We start from the raw sequence: 19754 nt of genomic DNA, 5'->3' as shown, positions 1-19754 counted from the left end.
TTTGGCGCTCGACAGACTTGGGGAACACTGTGACTCCTGCGTCTTCTGGGTGCATGGGGTAGGGGAAATTGACTCACCTACTTGAGCCCACATTTCCTCAGCTTTAACGTGGGAGTTCTAAACCTTGAGTTTGTGTGGCAATCCATAAGCCACTGGAGTGTAGTCTTCACCTGCACGATAGGGGCTGTGACTGTCACTTTGAACGGTTTTCTTTTAGGAAGCAGCTGCTGCCTTTAACCAAAGTTAGGAATGTTTACTTTGGAGGTCATTTGAAACTTATTCAAGCATTAAGATATTGGCTATGTTTTTAATGAATGGATCTCTTGCAAGAAATCATCCCTCACCTATCATGATTAAATTTTCCACAGCTTAGCAGTTAATGGGCAGGTGATCTAATTAATTTCAATGCTGATTCCTCCATTGCTGGCTTTATTGTCTTGATTCTCTAAGGACTTATGACACTGCGTTCCTGGCAATTTCAAGGCTGAATGATTCTTAAATATTTCCTTATACTTTTGAAAATGTATTTTCACTGTCGGTGTCTCTTATGTTTTTTCAAACAAATAGCAGTTTATTTGGAATGACTTTGGGTGCATTAAGCATGTTTATAGTAACATGATAGAAAATATATAAAGTTTGGGTGATGGAAATTTTTATAAATTATTCTTTCTTCAGTCTTGATTACCAAGAAAGACAAGCCATCTCTAAGAAATGCCTTTGGGGCTTCCCTGGTGGCCCAGGGGTTAAGAATCTGTCTGCCAGTGCAGGGGATACGGGTTCGAACCCTGGCCTGGGAAGATCCCAAATGCCACGGAGCAACTAAGCCCGTGCACCGCAACTACTGAGCCTGCACTCTAGAGCCCGCAAGCCACAACTACTGAGCCTGTGTGCTGCAACTACTGAAGTCCATGTGTCTAGGCCTGTGCTCTGCAACAAGAGAAGCCACCACAGTGAGAAGCCCCTGCTCACCACAACTAGAGAAAGCCGGTGTGCAGCAATGAAGACCCAACACAGACAAAAATAAATAAATAAATAAATAAGAAATGCCTTCATCTGAAAGTAGTTGCGATAAATTAATGTCAGATTATTTTCAGTTACTTTAAGTCAGATTCTACTTACTACTTTTAAAAAGCAGGGCTTTAATTGAGCAAGCTTTCAAAAGCACTCATGTTTATTAGGCAGCAAAGGAAAATTATATCTCTTTCAGCATCTTGACTTTTACACCTTAAAGCCAATCATTGAATGCCCATTAGTCATCTTATCAAAGAAAAACATACATTAAAAGAATTTGTTTTGATATATTAAATTTCCATTTGTCAGTGTTTTTTCAAAAGCAGAGCGTTGCTGTCTTTAGGAAAGCACACTGAGCTGGGAAAAAGAATAACATGGAAGAGTCATGACAACAGAGACTTTTCTAAACAGATGTAGTAAAAATACTGCAGTGTTAAGGGGACTGGACTCACAGTGTTTTTCATGAAAGGGAGGCTTCCTACAAGACTGAGAGGTTAAGGAGGGTTTTGAGGCGAGATTGTTACGTGTTATCAATGCTGCAGCCATGATGGACATGGCTGGCGAGTCCTCTCATTTGCATGATTTGCTCACAGCCATGTCCGTAGTTGCCTGAACTTAAGGAGACTTGACCACAAGTCACACACGTTCAGATTCAGGAAACAGGCAGTTTTCCCTTCTAGTCTCGTCTTAGTCACTGATCGACTGGGAAACTTTGGACAAGCCCCTGAACCTCTCTGCACCTGGTTCCTCTGTTGTAAAGTGCAGGGGGTCTCAGGCTTGATTGGGAATCAGAATCACATGGAGGACTTGCTCTGCAAAGCACAGGGAGCGTGCTGGGCCCCCCACCGGGATTTCTGAGTTGGCATGTCTGCACTGGGACCTGAAAAATGTGCATTTCTAACAGGTTCCCAGGTGATGCTGATACTGCTGGATGGCAACCTCACTTTGAGAGACCCATGTATGCACAGCCCTTTGCGAGGTGGACTCTGATAATGACTCTGCTTGCTTTAAAAAACCTATTGTTTGATAAGGCTGGAGACACAACTTTGAGGAAAAACAGTTCTCCTTCTGCATCTGGGGCAGGGGCTGAGGGGCACAGTTAAGGGCACTGGGTGAATCACCCATCTGCAGGTGTCTACCTTTAAGGGCAGGTGACAAAAAGAGCCCCAGGATGGACGCTGTAGGCTCCAAGGGAAGAAGAACCCACAGGAGCAGTTCGAAGTCCCTGAAACCTAGGGCACCCTAGTCCGGATTTCGGTTACAGTGAAGAGGAATGCTCTTATACTATTTTTCTTCTCTCAGTCACCTTTTTGGAGAATTAGATGTATAAAGGTCAATGCTGAGTGGCAATTATAGGATCGAAAACTTTCTGACTGGGGCAGACAATTGGACAAGTCATGCTGTGTTCCCACTTTGATGATAAAGGCCAGTTATTAATTTCGATAAGCTCTTTTTACCGAGTATAAGCCAAAGCCCTGGCAGGGTGGCCATGTTGATCCTGCAGTGCGCTGGGTCCAATAAGCTGGAGCAAGGCCTGGGTACCTGCCAGCCTCTCTCACGGTCATTAGCTCTTTTAATCAGATCTGATCCCATGAGCTACCAATTAGGAAAAGAGTCCTAAGAGAAACTGAAAAATGTGTTCAAAGTCTCACAGCTAGTAAAAAATAACAGAGTCAGGGATTAAACGGAGGGCTCCTGCTTCAAATCCGAGTTCCCAGCCGCTTCCTAATGCATCACTGGGGTCCTCGACTTCTTACAGATGCCTGCCCTGAGCTATGGTGTGCCCAACCAGGCTGGCATTTGTGGCTTTGCTTTTAAACATTTGATTATGCATGACCTATTTTTCACACTTTGGCAAACTATGATTTCTTTAGGGGAAGAAAGAAACCAAAACTCGAGTTGGATTTGCAAGAACACAGTTTTCCAGGTCTTCTCTCTTCAAAAATGCATCGAGGTTGGCTTTGGGCCCTCTTTTTTTTTTTTTTTTTTTAAGATTTTTTTTTTTTTGATGTGGACCAATTTTAAAGTCTTTATTGAATTTGTTACAATATTGCTTCTGTTTTATGTTTTGGTTTTTTGGCCACGAGGTCTTAGTTCTCCGACCAGGGGTTGAACCCGCACCCCCTGCATTGGAAGGCGAAGTTCTAATCCCTGGACCACCAGGGAAGTCCCTGTGCCTTCTTAAGTCTCCTCAGACACAACAGGCAGCTCGTGGGGCTTTGGTGGCTTCTCTCCTTAGTTCAGACTATTGTGAAGCTGATGTACCTAGTTCCAAATTATTCGGTGCCTCATAGCTCTACCGACGTATTACAGTAGATCAGAGTATGTGGACGGAGTGCGTGCCGCTGCTAGTAGAGAATCTTTTTACTAGTAAAATATTTTTCCCTGCAAATATTCCCTAGAGATGCCAAAATGAAAACAGACCACGTGACACAGTGAAGCATACTGTCTCTCTTTCCAGGGAGTTGTGTAATCAATGATTGACATCACAGACTTTGTCCCGATCTGATTTACCCAAGGAGAGTTCAATCTCTGCTTCTGAAACAGCTGCCCATGGGAGAATCAGTGGAAAACCAACTCAGTTCTGGAGCAAACCGCAGGAGAAAGAAGAGGGCAGGGGTGGGGCAGGGAAGATACAGACTATCAATCAAAGTACATAAAACTTTTAATGAATTAACCTTACAAAAGACAATGGCATCAAAACATCAGACGTGCTTGGTACAAAACTAGTCCTAGGTTGTAAGAACTAATTCTGGTGATGGATGGTGACGTGCTGCTGGAACGAGACACGACAGAGCAAGGTGACGGAGCCACGGATCCCAGCTGGGCCCGTGGACAGTCACTGCAATGAGACACGTGGGTGAACACAGTCGGATTCCATGGGGGGTGACAAAATCAACTTAGTCACACATACTGTGTGTTTTAGTATCAGACTAGCGGATGCGGTTGGCGAGCTACCATATTTTTCCAGAAAAGAACATGCACCGGAAGATAATATACACCCCCTAGTTTTATTGCCTTAAGAATTTTTGTCTGTTTCGCCTCTCTCAGCTCTGTCAGCTTCTCTGAAGGCTTTTCCGCTGTAATGAGCACTCCTTTTCCTTCTGCTCAGGCGTAAGCACGGTGCAAGTGGCAGGGCGATCTTGGCACACATCAGACACCAAACGGCAGGCCACCGGGTCACAGGAATGAGTCTACAGAGGCTCCAGAGGACAGAACAGAGCACACACATCACAAACGAGGGACAAAAGTGGCAGTCAGAAAGTGCATTGTTATCTTCCTGAAAATACAGTCTTCTTGCCAAAACCGAGGCGACGCTTCAGGATGCCAGGTTGCTCTGGGAAAGGGACCGTGACATCTCTGTGTTCACAAAGTACGTCTTCAGGTCCCCCTTTCCTTTCACGTTGATTATTCCTCGACATGTGCATGTGTATCCCAGGGTCTGCAGAATGAGGCTCGTCTCCTCAGTAACCTGGAAGCACAGTGACAGATGAAGAAGTGCTTAGTGCCGATGCGGACACAACCCTTTCAAAGGGCATTTGACTACAAGAATTAAGAGCCCCCAAATGTTCATGCTCTTTGACCCATTCATCCTACTCCTGAGAAATCAGATGAGAGAATAATCCATGAGAGGAAGAGTTTTCTAAGGACAATGTTTAATTCAGTGCTGTGAAAGTGAAAAACTGGAAACAAGCTAAGATTCAAGTAATCTCCAGGGTTAAGTAAACTACGATGCTATTGTGCTTGCTTTGGCAGCACATATACTACTAAAATTGGAACGATACAGAGAAGATTAGCATGGCCCCCGTGCAAGGATGACACGCAAATTAGTGAAACGTTCCATATTTTTGAGAGTTAAACTTGGGCCAGACATGCAGTAAGCATTTATTTAAAAATGACTATTGACTACTGTTATTATTTACAGACATCAGTTACAATTTATAGAACTGAAAAATAATGACATGTTTAATTACAATGATTTTAAAATAAAATTCAAATTTACGGTGTCCTGAAGAAAACAAAGACAAAAAAAAAAACTACGACGCTATCATGATCAATGTCACGGATCAGACGATGAAATCATGTCGAACGATTTCATCCCCCCAAAAAGAATTAAGCCTGGATCCATGCCATGATTTTAACCACATGAATATTATGCTTTCACATGTAAGAGACCTGGAAAAAAGGAAGTAAACCTATGTTGAAGTGGTGGGCTTTTGGATGATGTTTATAAATTATAAATGTCATTTCATAAAATAATAAATATTAATGATAGATTTTAACATAGATAAGAGAAAACACATGAGAAGAAGCACAGTCGACTCTGCAAATGGCCACGTGTTTCAGGTTTAATACACATGAATAAAATGACCTAAAACTGAAAGAACATTAGGAATTCGCACCAGCCTAAGGACGGACAGGATGCTCTGAGTCAGATCTGGAAAGTTTCCCCACCTCATTGGATTGACTCTGGATGCTGAAAGGAGTAACCCCTCCGGGGAAGTCTGTCAATGTGACAGGACTCCTGATTTCCTGCCACTGCACCACGAGGTGAGGACCCCATCTCTGCACTACGTCCTGGTCCTGCTGGGTCAGTGGGCAGGGAAACCTGCTGGGTAGGACGGATCCTCTCTCTGAGGGGAGGGGAGGTGAGTTGTATTGTCTTCAGCTTGAGCATGCGCCGTGCTCTCGAGAGAGAGACCACACCTAGGACCAAGGGCAGGGGTCTGATGCTTGCGTGTCAGAGGAACCTCCTGCAAAAGGCATCCTCTCAAGCAGAGAACGTGTGAGGTGCACAGACTGGGCTACAAATAAGACCTCAGCTTCTGAGGTGAGGGACCACCCATCAGGAATGTGGTCCCCCAGCCAGGCCCCCCAGGAGGTATCTGGGACCTGAGCAGAGAGGGAGGGAGCTATTTTCCCAGAAATGCCTGGTAACACTGCTCTGGAACCATGTGAAACAGCAGGCGAGGAGGAGGGATTTCATCCCATTTCATCAGAGGAAACGGCCATGCCACCTGTAGGACCCGGCCACCTTGGGTATGTGGGTGACACACGTGTGCTGGGCATGCCACACCACAATTTTGGTTCTGGCGTGGACACCGTCGGGGGACCGTGTGGTGTTGGAGCAGCAGCAGTGGCAATGAGCCAGCCCCTTGGTGGCTGAGAGAGGCCTGGAGGATGAACACGGCCATGGTGCAGAGGTGGCAGCACCTCAAAACCACGGGAGGGCTGGGCTTCTAGAACCCAGGACAGCATCCAGGGGGCCCCAGAAGTAAGGCTGAAGTGTGTGTTGTGACGATCTCAAGGGCAGGCTGTGGGAAAGAGCTAGAAAAATCAATCTGTCTTCTGCAGTGTGACCCAGTGGCTGGCCCCTAGCAAAGGGGCCAAAGTGTGGGTCTTTCTGAGCAGAGCAGGAAGGAAAAGGGGGATGCCAAGCCCAGATGCTCATGTCCTGCCCTCCCCTGGCTGGGCCCAGGTCCCAGAGGAGGAGGACAGGTTGTAGCTCGGGAACATTAGGTAAGAACTGAAAAAATATGGACATAGTCAAGAAAATCAGATGACAAATCTATTCTCCTGATTAGAGTTCTTAGGGGCAATCCGAATTAGAGATTGCTACAGACATTTGGCTTCCGGTCTATACGCAGTGAGCAAACACATCGTTTGGAGCCTTGCAGGTTAATTTTGCAGTTGAGGCTGGTGCTGAGCAGCACGCCCTTGGCATTTTTGATCTGTTGGCCATTGGAATCTGTATCACCAGCCACACAATTATCGTGGCATTCAGAGGGAGCCATCAGCCTAATGAACTCCAGCTACGATTCCTCCAAGTCCAGGGCAAGCCTGGCTGGGGGACGAGGGGCTTCCTCTGCTGTTCTTGGGGCACAGGAAGCATTGTGGGAGTGTAATCCGCTTTAATAAAAAGAACTTGTTCTTCAGGCCCAGGGGAAGCTTTAAATATTCTCAGCATCATTTTTAATTTTTCCTGGCAACTCACTACTGTTTTTTTCACACATAAATGGAAATGAGAGGCTAGCGGAGCTGGGGTGAGCTTTGCCCTCCGGAGAAGAAAACCTACCCAGATGCGGACCCTCCAGCCTCTGAGCTGAGTGAACACGCAGGCCTGCGGAAGACATCCCTCACTCTGCACGGGTTGAAACCTGTCTTGTTCCCTCCCCGGGCTCAGAGAAAGCGTACAGAGACGGTCCAGGTGGCTGCACGGCACTAAGTCACACGGACTTTTATGAGGCCCAGTTTCCTCTTATTGACACACGTGATCATTGTCAACATTGACCTGTAGGGGATTTACGGTCTCCGGAAGGGCACGTTTCCCTGACTGGCCTCTGTCAGATTGCTTTGGATACTTATCCTAAGTGCTTGAAAACTGCTTGGAGAGTCGTGAAGCATGCGGAACTACCGTCCATCTTCCGAACGTTCCTGGTGTGTGGTGGAGGCCTAGGTTGGCCCACGGGTGGGCAAATGTGTTCCCGATAGGAGCCTGCCTTTCTCCCCACCAGGCAGAAGACATGGGCTGCCCAGGATCGCTGGAGCATCCCTGGGCACGGGGAGTGGCCAGCCATGTACAGAGAGAAAGCCGTAGTCAGAGGAGCCCCATTTTTGCTGAGAGCTTGGTCTGGGGCGGATCCCGTGAGAACAGCCAGCTCTCTTTTTCCTTGGCAGTGGCCAATTTGGCCGGTAAAGCCTGGGATACTTCCTCTGCTTCTCCACACTCCTCTTTTCTTCTCTCTCTCTTCTCTTTGTTGGATGGTTGCTAACTTTTCAGCAACCGCTGACTCATATTCTGACTGCAAGGCGAACACGTAGAAGTCACGTGTGTCACCTTCCATCTAAAGGTCAAGCTCTGCCTGATAAAGGCCACAGAGACAGGATCCTGTCGGAGGAATGTGGTAGAGTCGCACTGAAAGCAAGCGAGCTACGCAGGGGTTTCACAAAAAGCCCCTTCTAGGTGCTGCTGGAGCTGACAGCTTCCTGCAGAGGTTAAAAATGGACTCCAGTGTCCATCGTACTTTTGGGAGGCAGGGTTATTTGAGGATTTCCGCGAAGCTGAGGCACAGAACAGGGGCTCAGGGAATTCTCTGAAGAGGACAAAAAACTGATAAAGCCTGTTAGTTGTGTCCAGGGATTTTCATACACACTTGCCATTTGGCAGGAATTTATCTTCCAGAAGACAACAAAGCTGGGGTGAAATGTGGAACCATTGCTTTCTGAGGGCGAGGAAAACAGAAAGTTCCACATAGACACACAGGCACGCGCACACACACACATACGCACACACACATCCTTCTCGTTCGGAGAGTGAGTCTCTCGTTCTAGGTGCTGGTGCTGTGACCCAAGCAGGTGTGCGCAGTCACCACTGCTTTTAACTTGTCAGATCTTGGAATTCTCCCCCTTGGGTGGGTTCCAGAGCCTTCCAGTCACTTCCAGATATCCAAACCCATGCTAGTCTGAGCTAGTACCGTCATTTCACCTCACTCCATGTCACCTCTTTCTCTCCACAGCTGGCCCCTTCACTCATCCTCCAAGTTCAGCCCCCGGGGAGAGGAAGGCAGTTGGTCACGTCTGGTCTGGGTTATACCAAGGAGAAGGGCACCCCTGCCGCCCCTCCCATCAGGTGGCCACACTGCCCTGTTGGTCGCTGTGATCACCGATTTTCCCAAATGCAATAACCTTCATACTATTTCACAATTTTTATGGTTCACAGTTAAGGCAGAAATGAATTAGTATTTCCCCAATAAAAAGTTTAACTAAATTACAAAGTTTACTTTCTTCCCTCTGTTTTAATATATTATCCTTATTATATACTTATTCATGGTTCCCAAGAGGACAGACATGGTGGATAACGACAGAGCAGACTAAATTACCTGGATTTTGTCCAGGACGCCGGTGCTGTCCATCCTACTGGCCACATTTACGGTGTTGCCCCAGATATCGTACTGTGGCTTCTGAGCTCCAATCACACCAGCTATTACAGGGCCATGGTTAATACCTGTGACACACCAGAACCAGCTGAGCACGATTCGAATCATGAACTTGGGAGTGTAAGCAACCGTCTCAAACAGGAAAGTTTTACAAGACCATTCCTGAACCATCATTACGCAGCAAACATTCGCCCAACTCATGGAACTCTAAAACAAAGAACCATAATTCGTCTAACTTCATCATCTCAAAAACAGTAAAATGTTTGTCTTTCTTCCTCTTCTTGATTCGCGCTCATATGTCTATTTATCATTATTCCGTAATAGCGTAAAATTGGCATACTTTATAAAACTCAACATTATAACTGTTTCTCTATGATGCCACGTAATCTTAGGCAAGAGATGATTATCTTGTTTTCCGATAGTTTTGTGGTTATTTACTTCTGAAATGCACCTATTTTAATTTTAACTGGCCACAGCGAGTCTGTGAACTCTATTTATTGGCCGTCCTGCTGCTGGTGGACTTCTGGGTTCCATCTAATGTTTTGCTTAAACCACCACCAGCCCCTTGACATGTGTGCTGCATTTTCTACCTGCTGTGTACTATTCTGTGAGCTTGACATGTACGAGCTTCTAATTCTCACAGACCCCTGCCTGGGGTCTTCCCCCACCCCCAGTGTAGCAAGTAGGACGATTCCTTGTCCCAAGAACTCAGTTCAAACACAGGGACCCACAGTTGTTATGGGCGTCGCAGGGAGGTTGGCCACAGAAAGAGAAACAGAGGTATTGACACTGGGTGATTTTTCCTCCCCTATATTTTCTCCTGGATCTAAGACCCCCTCCTCCCCAGGCTTACTGCAGTAATCAAATCCTATGGATTAATGAGGGTGTTTCTGAGAGATTTCATTTCCCACTACTGAACTTCTTTGTGTACAAGCCCAGTTATAGATCAGAGGCAAAGCCTCCCCTTTGCAATGGAAAGGGGGGCAGGCAACACAGCACAAACATTGTTCCACAAAATCCCTGAAGGTACGCAAGAGTGAGAAAGAAGTTCTCCTTTGCTTTTGTGGACTATTCAGTAAAACTCAAATCTCTGTTTCAGACATCCTGAATAATTTATTCCTGCTGCTGGCCGGTGATCTCAGACGCCACTGCCCTCAGCTGTCCTTCTGGCTGCTCTGAGCCCTGCTTGGTCAGTGGCTCTGGGCCAGGGCAGAGAGCCTGGGCTGATATTGCTGGCAGTGGAGCGATCTCTGCCGAAGCGCAGGAGCGTGCTTGATTTGTGCTTCCCACTCACTGACTGACTCTACAGCTTGACACGCGGAAAAGGACATTAGGAGCAAGTTTAGCTCTTACTATGTATCATGATTTTGTAGGGGCTAATGTTACCCTTCTGAGTTCCTACCGTGAACTGCCACTGGATGGCACTATGTCCAAAGATGGGGCTGGGAAGCTGCCCTTGGGAGACACGGAGGGTTTGGGAAAAGGCAAGCTCGGAGACCAGGGACACACGGAGCAGGGCTTCCGCAGACATCTAAAAGAGTTGGTGTGTGGGGTGAGTGTATAGGTACGAATAGTTATTCAATAATCCGTGTAAAGTAAGCACTCAATAAGTACCTGCTGAAGGAAGTCCATTGATTTGTTCACAATAATTTGGAAAATATTGTTATGGTCCAGACCAAGAACCCTGGGCTTTTGATGTGGCAGATATGACTAGCAAAGAATTGTCCCATTCCCCCTCGCAGTGAAGGGCAATATTGTTTTGGTCCATACATATTTGACAACAGATGGAGTGGGAGGTTGGGGTCAGCAGCTTTTCTATGTAGAATGGATACACCACAAGGTCCTACTGTATAGCACAGAGCACTATATTCGATATCCTATGATAAACCTTAATGGAAAAGAATATTAAAAAAAGAATGTATATATGCGTATAACTGCATCACTTTGCTGTACAGCAGAAATTAACACAACATTGTAAATCAACTGTACTTCAATTTAAAAAAAAAAGACTATTTGACAGGGGTCATTCTGCCATGCAATTGATTTCTTTTTTTAAGGAGCATACTATGAAAGCTTGAGGAGCCCATTTTCCAAGCTGTTAAAGCAATAAAAAGCTCCAGGTGAAAGGGCCGCCTCCACGTTTCATGGGGGCAGCTTCCTGCCCACCTGGCCCTTCTCATCTTTGTATGGGCGGAGCCAGATAAAGGTCCCCTGGGTACACAGATGAGAAGGTCTAAATAAAAATGTGTTCAGATGCTCACAATAGGACATACATGCAGTGAAGAGAATCCCATTTGCTCAAGAAATGTGTAATATTTCTGGGTTTTACAATTCAGAACATGTGAACACCAAAGGAAGAAAATAGTCCCAAATATTGGGATTTTTTTTAAGTTGAAATCTGTATGCAAGAGAGGTGAAAAGCCACTCAGATGGAATTTGTTAAAAGGACTACTCTTATATGGACTTGCTTTCGAAGCAGCAAAATATGTTGCCAAGAACAGCATAAAATGGTCAAAGAAGCTCTTACAAATCACAAATGGCTGCAAGTGACCATGCAAACGTCGCAAGGCAGTGTGTGCAGACATGAGGGTTTAAAACACACTTCCTTTGGATAGACATTTGTAAAAGGCAAGGGAGCATGAAACATGCTCAAGAATCAACTTAAAGCAAGGGAAGAACTTACATGAATTTTTTTTTTGGAAGAAAGTTGGCTTTTTCTCTGGGATTGGAACGTTCAATCTGAAAAGCTCCAGCTCTGTTAGAATTTAGGACACAGTTGGGGTTCTTATAGGTTGTGACCCCAGGAGTACGGGACTATTCCAACAATTCCAAGATGCGTTTTTAGAACACAGTCTTACATCTTTGAAGTCTGGATGCATCTTATAGCCCAAAGTGGGTCCTACTATCATAAAATGATGGAGGGTTTGACAGTCAGGCTTGCATCAGCTCCTGGCATGGCTGAAGGCTGAGCCTACCAGGACCTGCAGAAATGACCGTGGCTGGAGGGACTGAAACCCAGCTCAGGGTCCACTTCTGAAACCAAGTGTTTGCAGCCTGGGTGCAACCAAAGCAGGCATTTTATTTTTATTTTTATTTTTCTAATTTGCACAAAAGTGCCTCAGGAGCTCATAGCTGACCTGGGCCCTTCCACCTGCCGTCCAGTCATGCTGCTCTAACGACGCATTTGTCATGGTACTGCTCCAACATTGCAAGGATCGCGACCTTTCCTTGAATCTGTTCCTGACGCAGGCCTTCTCCACAGCCCACCCCCAATCTGCACGACATACCTACTCGTAACTTGAAGTCGTTGAAGGAGTGCTTGTTGATGGCGTCCAGTTTCCCCACCAGGGCGAATGCAAACTCCACCATGGTGCCGATGTGCATGTACTGCCTCTCGGGCTCCTGAAAGAAAAGGGACCCAGCAGGCGGGGGTGAAAGGCTCCTTCCGTCACAGGATGCACACTCTTCCCTCTGGCCTCCTTGGGGGAGGGGGCGTTGTGGCTGAATTGTGTACCCCCAAATTCATATATTGAATGAATATATGTGACTGTATTGGAAGACAGGGTCTTTAAAGAGGGAATTAAGGTTAAATTAGGTCATTAGTATGACCAATCTGGTACGACTGGTGTCCTTATAGCAAGAGGAGATTAGGACCCAGACACACCCAGAGAGACCACGTGAAGACACAGTGAGAAGGTGGCATTCTACAGGCCCAGGAGACAAGCCTCAGAAGAAGCCTTCCCTGTCGGCACCTTGATCTCAGACTTCCGGCCTCCAGAACTGTGAGCACATAAATGTCTGTTGTTTTAGCTGCCCAGTGTGTGTTACTTTGTTATGGAAGCCTGAGCAGACTTACACAGGGGCTAACCATCTTCTGCCTTTACTGGTCCCCGGGTGGTTTATCATCCCTTGAGGAATATAGAGTTATCACCCACATGGAGCTGAAGGAAAAGTCCAAGATTTCCAATGAAGGTAAGTGGAAGTTTCTACTTCTTTTTACTATTAATTTGTATTTATGATTCCTGTTACTAATTCACATTTACCATTAATTTGTAACACCTATTCTGTTTGTATTTACTTTTGAAGTTCATCCTTTGGAAAATTCTATTTTTGGTTATATTTTTAAAATAGATTCTTTATTAGTATTTGTATATAACCTATAAAAATGTATTCATTTACATGTCCTGAAGGTCCCCCAGTTTGGGGGGGCATAGTTTTATTTTATTATTTATTTATTGGCTTGCTTGCTTATTTATTTATTTTTTTAAATTAATTTTTATTGGAGTGGTTAGGTGCACGGGGTAGTTTGGAACACAGCTTCGGAAGGCTGAACTGAAATGCAGCCCCAGAGCTGCCGTCAGGCTCTTGGTATGGACGTCCTCTCCTTCTTTCTTTGGTCTCCCTGCCTGGTCTGCGAGCTCCACAAGGGCGGAGACTATGTCCTGTTAACCTGTAGACACACACAACAGCAAAGTGCCTGGTGCAGAAGAAGCACTTAGTAAATGTCTATTGAGAGACTACACTTCGGTTGACCGTCGGGTAGCCGGGCGGGGCATGAAGTCTGCGAGGAGCAGAGGGAGAGTCCTCAGCTGTGGTGGAAGGTCAGAGCCGAGGGATGCTCCCCTGGGGAGCACACGCCCAGAGGGATCACTCACGTGTCCACTGCAGTGGGCGAGGGCTCCGAGGGAAGAAACGGAAACAAAATATCAGAGGGGTGACCTGGGGGAGGCCCTCAGCTGGGACGGGGCGGGGGTCAGTAAAGGACCCTGGAAACAATTGAGAGGACAGAACACGGGGCCATCGCGGGTCTCGCGCTGGGATTTCTGGGACGGGTGTTCAGCCCCCTGGGTCCCACGGGAGTTCAATCAGAGGTGGAGAAATCTCTCGGGGGCGTTTGAAGAGCAGGCACCCGGTGACCGGTGGGGGGCGTACTCCACGGAGGGTGAAGATGAAAACCAACTCTGAGGGTTTCGGTGGGGATGACTGAGAAGCAAAGCGGACAGAACCCGCCCATTCAAGACGCCAGGAAGACGGAGAAACCACGGTAACAGCTCAGGGAAACAGGACCACGGCAAGAGGGCGGTCCAGTGACCCCCACGGCCTTCTAATAATGCCAGTGAAAGGGGATAGCACTAAAGCAGGTCTCCCAACCTGGGCACTGCTGACATTTGGGTGGGATCATTCTTTGTTGGGGGGTGTCCTGCACACAGCAGGGGCGTTGAGCAGCATCTCTGCCTCTGCGCACTAGTTGCCAAGAGCATCTCTCCTTCCAGTGACAACCAAAAAGGTCTCAAGACATTGCTAAATGTCCCCTGGGGAACAAAACTGCTCCCGACTGAGATCACTGCACTAAACTTTATACACACACACACATATATATACATACACATATATATACATATATATACGTATATATACATATATACATATATACATACATATATATACATACATACATATATATATATATATATATATATATATATATATATATATATATATATATATATATATATATATATGAAGGGGGAAGAGGAATTAAAGTTCTGGCTCAGAGAGAAAGATTTCTTCCTTCCTTTCCTCGAGTGAATTGTATCATTCTAGAAAAAGATGGATGAAATACTACTGTTGCCATAAATCTGCAACTTAAAAGTGTGGGAGCAAAACCAAACAATTTAAAATATTAGAACCACGAAGCAGACTGTCAGCTAACTTTGGTGGAAATGCAGAGTCATTTCTTAAGAACAGTTACATTTTTCCATCAGAGCTTGCTAATATCTCTTGTCTCATGACTTAGGGGGAAGACATGATTTGGAGGTAGAGGCAGTCAGCTGGAAAACATCTTGCTCCTTGACAGGAGGCATGAGCTGTTAAATCAACAGGCAGGATCCTGTGCCGTAAAAATTACAACTGTCCTGGCAAGGAGAACAGACCGGCCGTGGGAGAAATCGTTTGCTTTTCACGGAACCAAGGTGCAGCAAACGAGCTTCTCTCCCTGATAGATGACTGCCCAATCTGTTTCCAGGCAGCAGGCTTCAGCTGCGGGTTTGATGTGACCTCAGTGATAAATGAAGAGACTGAGCTCTGCGAGTGGGGTTTAAATCCAACGTCAAGGACTCATTTGGGCTTAGTAAAGCCTAGAGAAAATTATGCTCAGTGTCTAGAAGAGCTCAGTTCACTTCAAGAAGTCCTTATAACTGAACTTTTGATAAATGTTTGATGACAGCCTGAAACAGCTCTTTCTTCCATGATCCAAATAATTTCTCCCATCTCCAAATATTTAACTGACTTCTAGCTACACAGCGAGACCACTCATTCAGTTTCCTGGAACAGGCTTGGCAAGCTGTTTGTTTTGCAAGTTTCACCTGCAGGGAATGTGGCATAAAGTAAATGCATGTTTATTGAGGTTATTTTATAACCCAAGTGACTGGTATTGACCGAGGTGAAATTAATACAAGCCTCTGCTCCCGGCTTCTCCTCTCTTTCCTCCTCGCCTTCCTCCATCCATCAAACGTCCTCTGCGTTCCTGCTGTGTTGGTGCTCATCTGATTCTGAAGATTCAGAACTGCTGTCTAAGAAGCACTTAGTTCTGCTGCCTGGGGCTCCTGGGAGAACGGATCAGACCTCACAGTTCTCTGAAGGAGAGTCACCCCAACCAGGTGAGCTGCGTGTCCCAGCATGGAGGTCGGCCCTCACCTGGGAGCTCAGGGCATCTGAGTTTCAGGCACCTTTTGGAGAGCAGGACTGGAACTCACAGCTTCCCAGTGTTTATCAAACCTCAGAGGCATGAAATAATATTTATGGAAAATGGCCTGATTCCTGGGTCATCTGTGGATTTCCTCTGTATCCAGTGAACTTGGATTAAACTGGATGCAATGTTCGCCACCTGATCTCACTCTACCAAAGAATGTATTTGATTAAAATATGCATCAAGAGATGTTCTAGCTAACAACCTCCCCCCTCAATGTGTTAAAACGTTTTCCATAAGGAAGTTACCGAGCACACTGTTCACTACAGACCCATCCTAATGGTTATGAGGGCATGTTTGTTAGAGCTTGGGTCAGGGACCCAGTGGAGCATCCAGCTGCAGCCTGATGTGGCTTGGTTTCAAATATATTAATGAATGAGTGATTTGATCTCACCTTATGAACACTAAAGCACTGCACTTGTGTTGGCTGCTGGAAATTTCGGAACAATTAATAGCAATAGTGTATGTATGCATGTACTTAATCCTCACAACGATTCCCATGAAAGAATGCCTGTCTTTATCCCCATGATGCAGATGGGAAAGGGAAACCCAGAGAGGTTAATAACTTGTGTAAGTGGAATAACCAGGCTTTGCAGGTGGGCAATCTGACTGAAGGGTCCTCAATCTTCATTTACTCTAAATGTAAATGGATTAAATACTCCAATCAAAAGACACAGAGTAGCTGAGAGGTTACCAAAAAATCCATTTATATGCTGCCTACAAGAGACTCACTTCATGGAAAACGGTATTCCATGCAAATGGAAACAAAAAGAAAGTTGAGGTATCAATAGTTAACATCAGACAAATAAACTTCACCATCTTGCCTCCTTTCCTGTGTGCATCTTGAATGTGGTCAGAACTTTTGCTATTTGATTTTCATTTTATTGCATCATCCTCATTTTTGTTTCTATCTTATCTTTCACATTCCTTGCATGTTAGTTTATTAAGTTAAAAATATTTTTGAACTGCGTCCATTTTTGTAAGCTTCTTAAGGGAGAGATTTAAATAAAATAGGCACATACATGTAGACAAGTAGGTAAGCATTTTTCCTTGATAGTCTTGCTGCTAAAATGGTGACAGCTGTGTTGGATGATGTGTCTAAGAGATATTCAGCTGATGGAAAACTATATCCAAGCATTGCTCATTAACGGCTCTGGAACTGGCCACCACCCATGTGGATGACTGGAATTCTACTTGGGTGCCTTATTGAAAACTCAAACTTGTAAGTCTGAAACTATTATTTCTATTTAATCTCCCATTAACAGCCCTTATTCTTGACTCTTCTACTTTTGCTAATGGTGTCATCAATTTCAGATCCCTAAACTGGAAACCTGAGATTCAGACAGCCCCCTCCATCCTGCTTCCTCAGCTCCCAAGTCCATCTCCCATGGACATGCTTCTCCCATTCACCTCTTTCTTTATTTTCTTTGTTTCTTTATTTTCATTGTTTATACAGTGACCACTACTTGTCTGAAAGTAGGAAGTTCACTAAATAATTGCCAGGACTTTTGACTCAGACAAAGTTGGGTCCAGCTCCAGGTTCCACAATCATCAGCTGCATGGCCTTGGCTGAGTCACTTAACTTCTCTGGGGCTCAATTTCCTCATCTGTGAATTGAAACAGTAACTACCAGTCTCATAGGGTTTTGGTTAAGATGAAATGAATTCATATGGGCAACACATTCAGCCTGCATCCCTGAGGCTCAGGATTTATTTAGTTTCCTTCATGATAGGTTAGAGAAGCACATCATTCTGCTTGACATGAAAAGCTTCTAGGAGGAAAATGTCAGCAAGAATTGCTTTATGCCCTAGTTTAGTACTTCCCCCCCTTTGCACACACTGAGCAACCTACATTGATGTATGGCTTCAACAACAACCTAAGTGTTTGAAATGTTAAGTATCTTTGAGATTCTCAGTGTGTATAGCGAAGAGTGATGGCTCTTCCTTCAGTGTTTTTTTCCTATTAGTTGCATTAAAGTAGGAGGGCATTTCTCTCTCCACTTACCCTACATCACAATAGCTTTGGTGTTTGTGAAAAAATACACAGCACTGAGATATTGCTTTTCATTTCAGCAGAGACCAAAACTATTTTCTACTTTTGCCAGTAAAGGAAACTATGGTTATGAGTTTCAACATATGCTTTAGTTACTAAGAAACTGGCAGCAGAAGATCTGAGAATGATTCCTTACTTCTTCCCTGATCAACTTGATGGAGTGTCCTAAAGTTTCACCAAAATTCATATGAGGAAGCCTAATCCCCAGTGTGGTGGTATTAGGAGGTGGAGCTTTGGGGAAGTAATTAGGTCACATGGGTGGAGCCCTCACGAATGGGATTTGTGCCCTTATAAGAAGAGACAGGAGAGAGCTGCTTCCTCTCTCTCTGCTCTCCATCTGCACCGAATGAGGACACAGAGAGAAGATGGCCGTCTGCAAATCAGAAAGAGGGCCCTCACCAGATGCCAAATCTGCAGACTTGATCTCAGACTCCCCAGCTTCCAGAACTGTGAGAAATAAATGTTGCTTGTGACCCAATCTATGGTAATTTCTTATAGCAGCCCAGCTGAGACACCTCTAATATCCCCAGGCTTACCTAGCATTGGAGTTGCTGTTTGCACACATGACTATTTCCAGACTATAAACTCTGGAGGGCAATTACAGAGGGGTAGTCATTAACAAGTAATTGGCACTTGCCCCAATGGGTAAAGAAAATCTATGCTGGGTGACCTACTAGCTAAGTAAAATTCTAAACAGTCAAACCAGGCAGCTCCTAACTCAGGCAGAGACAGAACCGTTAGCCTGACTCAGTGAATGTGGATGGGCAATGTTTATTGCTCATTGTTTTGTCAGTCAGCTCGGTTTTGCTAATAAACTGAGTAAGTGTAGGAATCTCATAGATGCGTCACTTGGAGCCTGGGATCTTATTTGGGGGATGGAGGGAGAAGAATGATGGAGAAATCCAAGTGCTAGCCACAGCGGTATGTCTATGGGGCCAACTCAGCAAGAAACAGAGAGGTAGTGCTTACAAACTAGTAACTACCCTCAGCCCACGACCTGCTGTCAAATTTGTTCTGATAGAATAAATAAATAAAATTAAAAAACTCATTTAAAATAAATAATTTAAAATTTTTAAATAAAACTAATTAAAAAGAGAGCAATGATACAAAGCTTAAAAAATTTTTAACAAGCACCAGCACTCTCATACCTCGATAGGTATACAAGCTCCCTGTTACCTCTTGCTTCTCTGCCTCTCCCCTCCCCCTGTTTTTCTGGCACCACAAGTCACTTCTTCCAAAGTGTCACTGGTAACGGGCATCACTGTATTTGAAATTGTGACTAAAAGCTAAAGGTATGGCTCATCACAGCAATAGTGTAATCAAAGTATGGGTTTACATGAAAGTTTTCATCTCTGTACTTTGGCTTTGACATATTTAAGTTCTCAGTAAAATTTGTATTAAAAAGATCAAAACCAATTTACATAATAAGACCAGAGATGACTCTAGTCATTGATTCTGGCATGAAGGATGGACTTCCTTAATGATAGGGCAGGCAAAGTCCCTTCAGAGGTCGAGTAGGGGAGGCTCCAGAGTGCAGCAGAGGGAATGAGGCAATAGGGAGGGGTGAGGAGTGTGGCAAACTGGGGAGAACGTGCCAAGATGGGGCAGCTACTTCTCAGCTGGTGATTGTTGTCATCAGAAATGAAGATCAGGAGATCTACCAATTTGCAGGAGAAACTGGAGATGATTATTTTTTACTGAGATGTCCTTTTACAAGAAGTCTACATAATTCAAGAAAAACATACCTGTAACCACAAGTGTGCTATCGTGGCTTGAGGTCTAAAGGCCATGGCTGGGAAGGAGCAGGGGGCTGCTATGGTTCTGGGAATTGTTGAAGTCCTGACGTTAAAATGAAGCGCCTCTGGGGTGCGTAAGCTCCCCATTTCTATCAACCCTGAATTCCATCGCGGAACATGTACTTTTCAGGTGCATGCTCCGGGGATTACGAGAGCGGGGTCAGAATGCAAGCCTGTTCTCCATGTAATGTTTCATTTTTTGACAAATGC

The 19754-nt window shown here is 45.1% G+C and overlaps 1 protein-coding gene across 1 annotated transcript in view; it reads right to left on the bottom strand.

Annotated features, from left to right (window-relative positions):
* Positions 1-3658: 3658 nt before the first annotated feature.
* The window catches only part of ADCY2 (adenylate cyclase 2), a 441039-nt gene continuing 424943 nt past the window's right edge, over positions 3659-19754 (bottom strand). The window contains exons 23-25 of the mRNA XM_081233724.1: positions 12236-12350; positions 8892-9016; positions 3659-4483 (exon numbers count right to left, since the gene is read on the bottom strand). Coding sequence (XP_081089850.1) covers positions 4331-4483; positions 8892-9016; positions 12236-12350 — 393 coding nt within the window. The 3' untranslated portion in view covers positions 3659-4330. The remainder of the gene's footprint in view (positions 4484-8891; positions 9017-12235; positions 12351-19754) is intronic.

Source organism: Mesoplodon bidens (genome assembly GCF_964165515.1).
Source record: "Mesoplodon bidens genome assembly, chromosome: 4".
NCBI classification, from domain to species: domain Eukaryota; kingdom Metazoa; phylum Chordata; class Mammalia; order Artiodactyla; family Ziphiidae; genus Mesoplodon; species Mesoplodon bidens.
The sequence above is the reverse complement of the archived record's forward strand: the minus strand, read 5'-3'. Positions and strand labels throughout refer to the sequence as shown.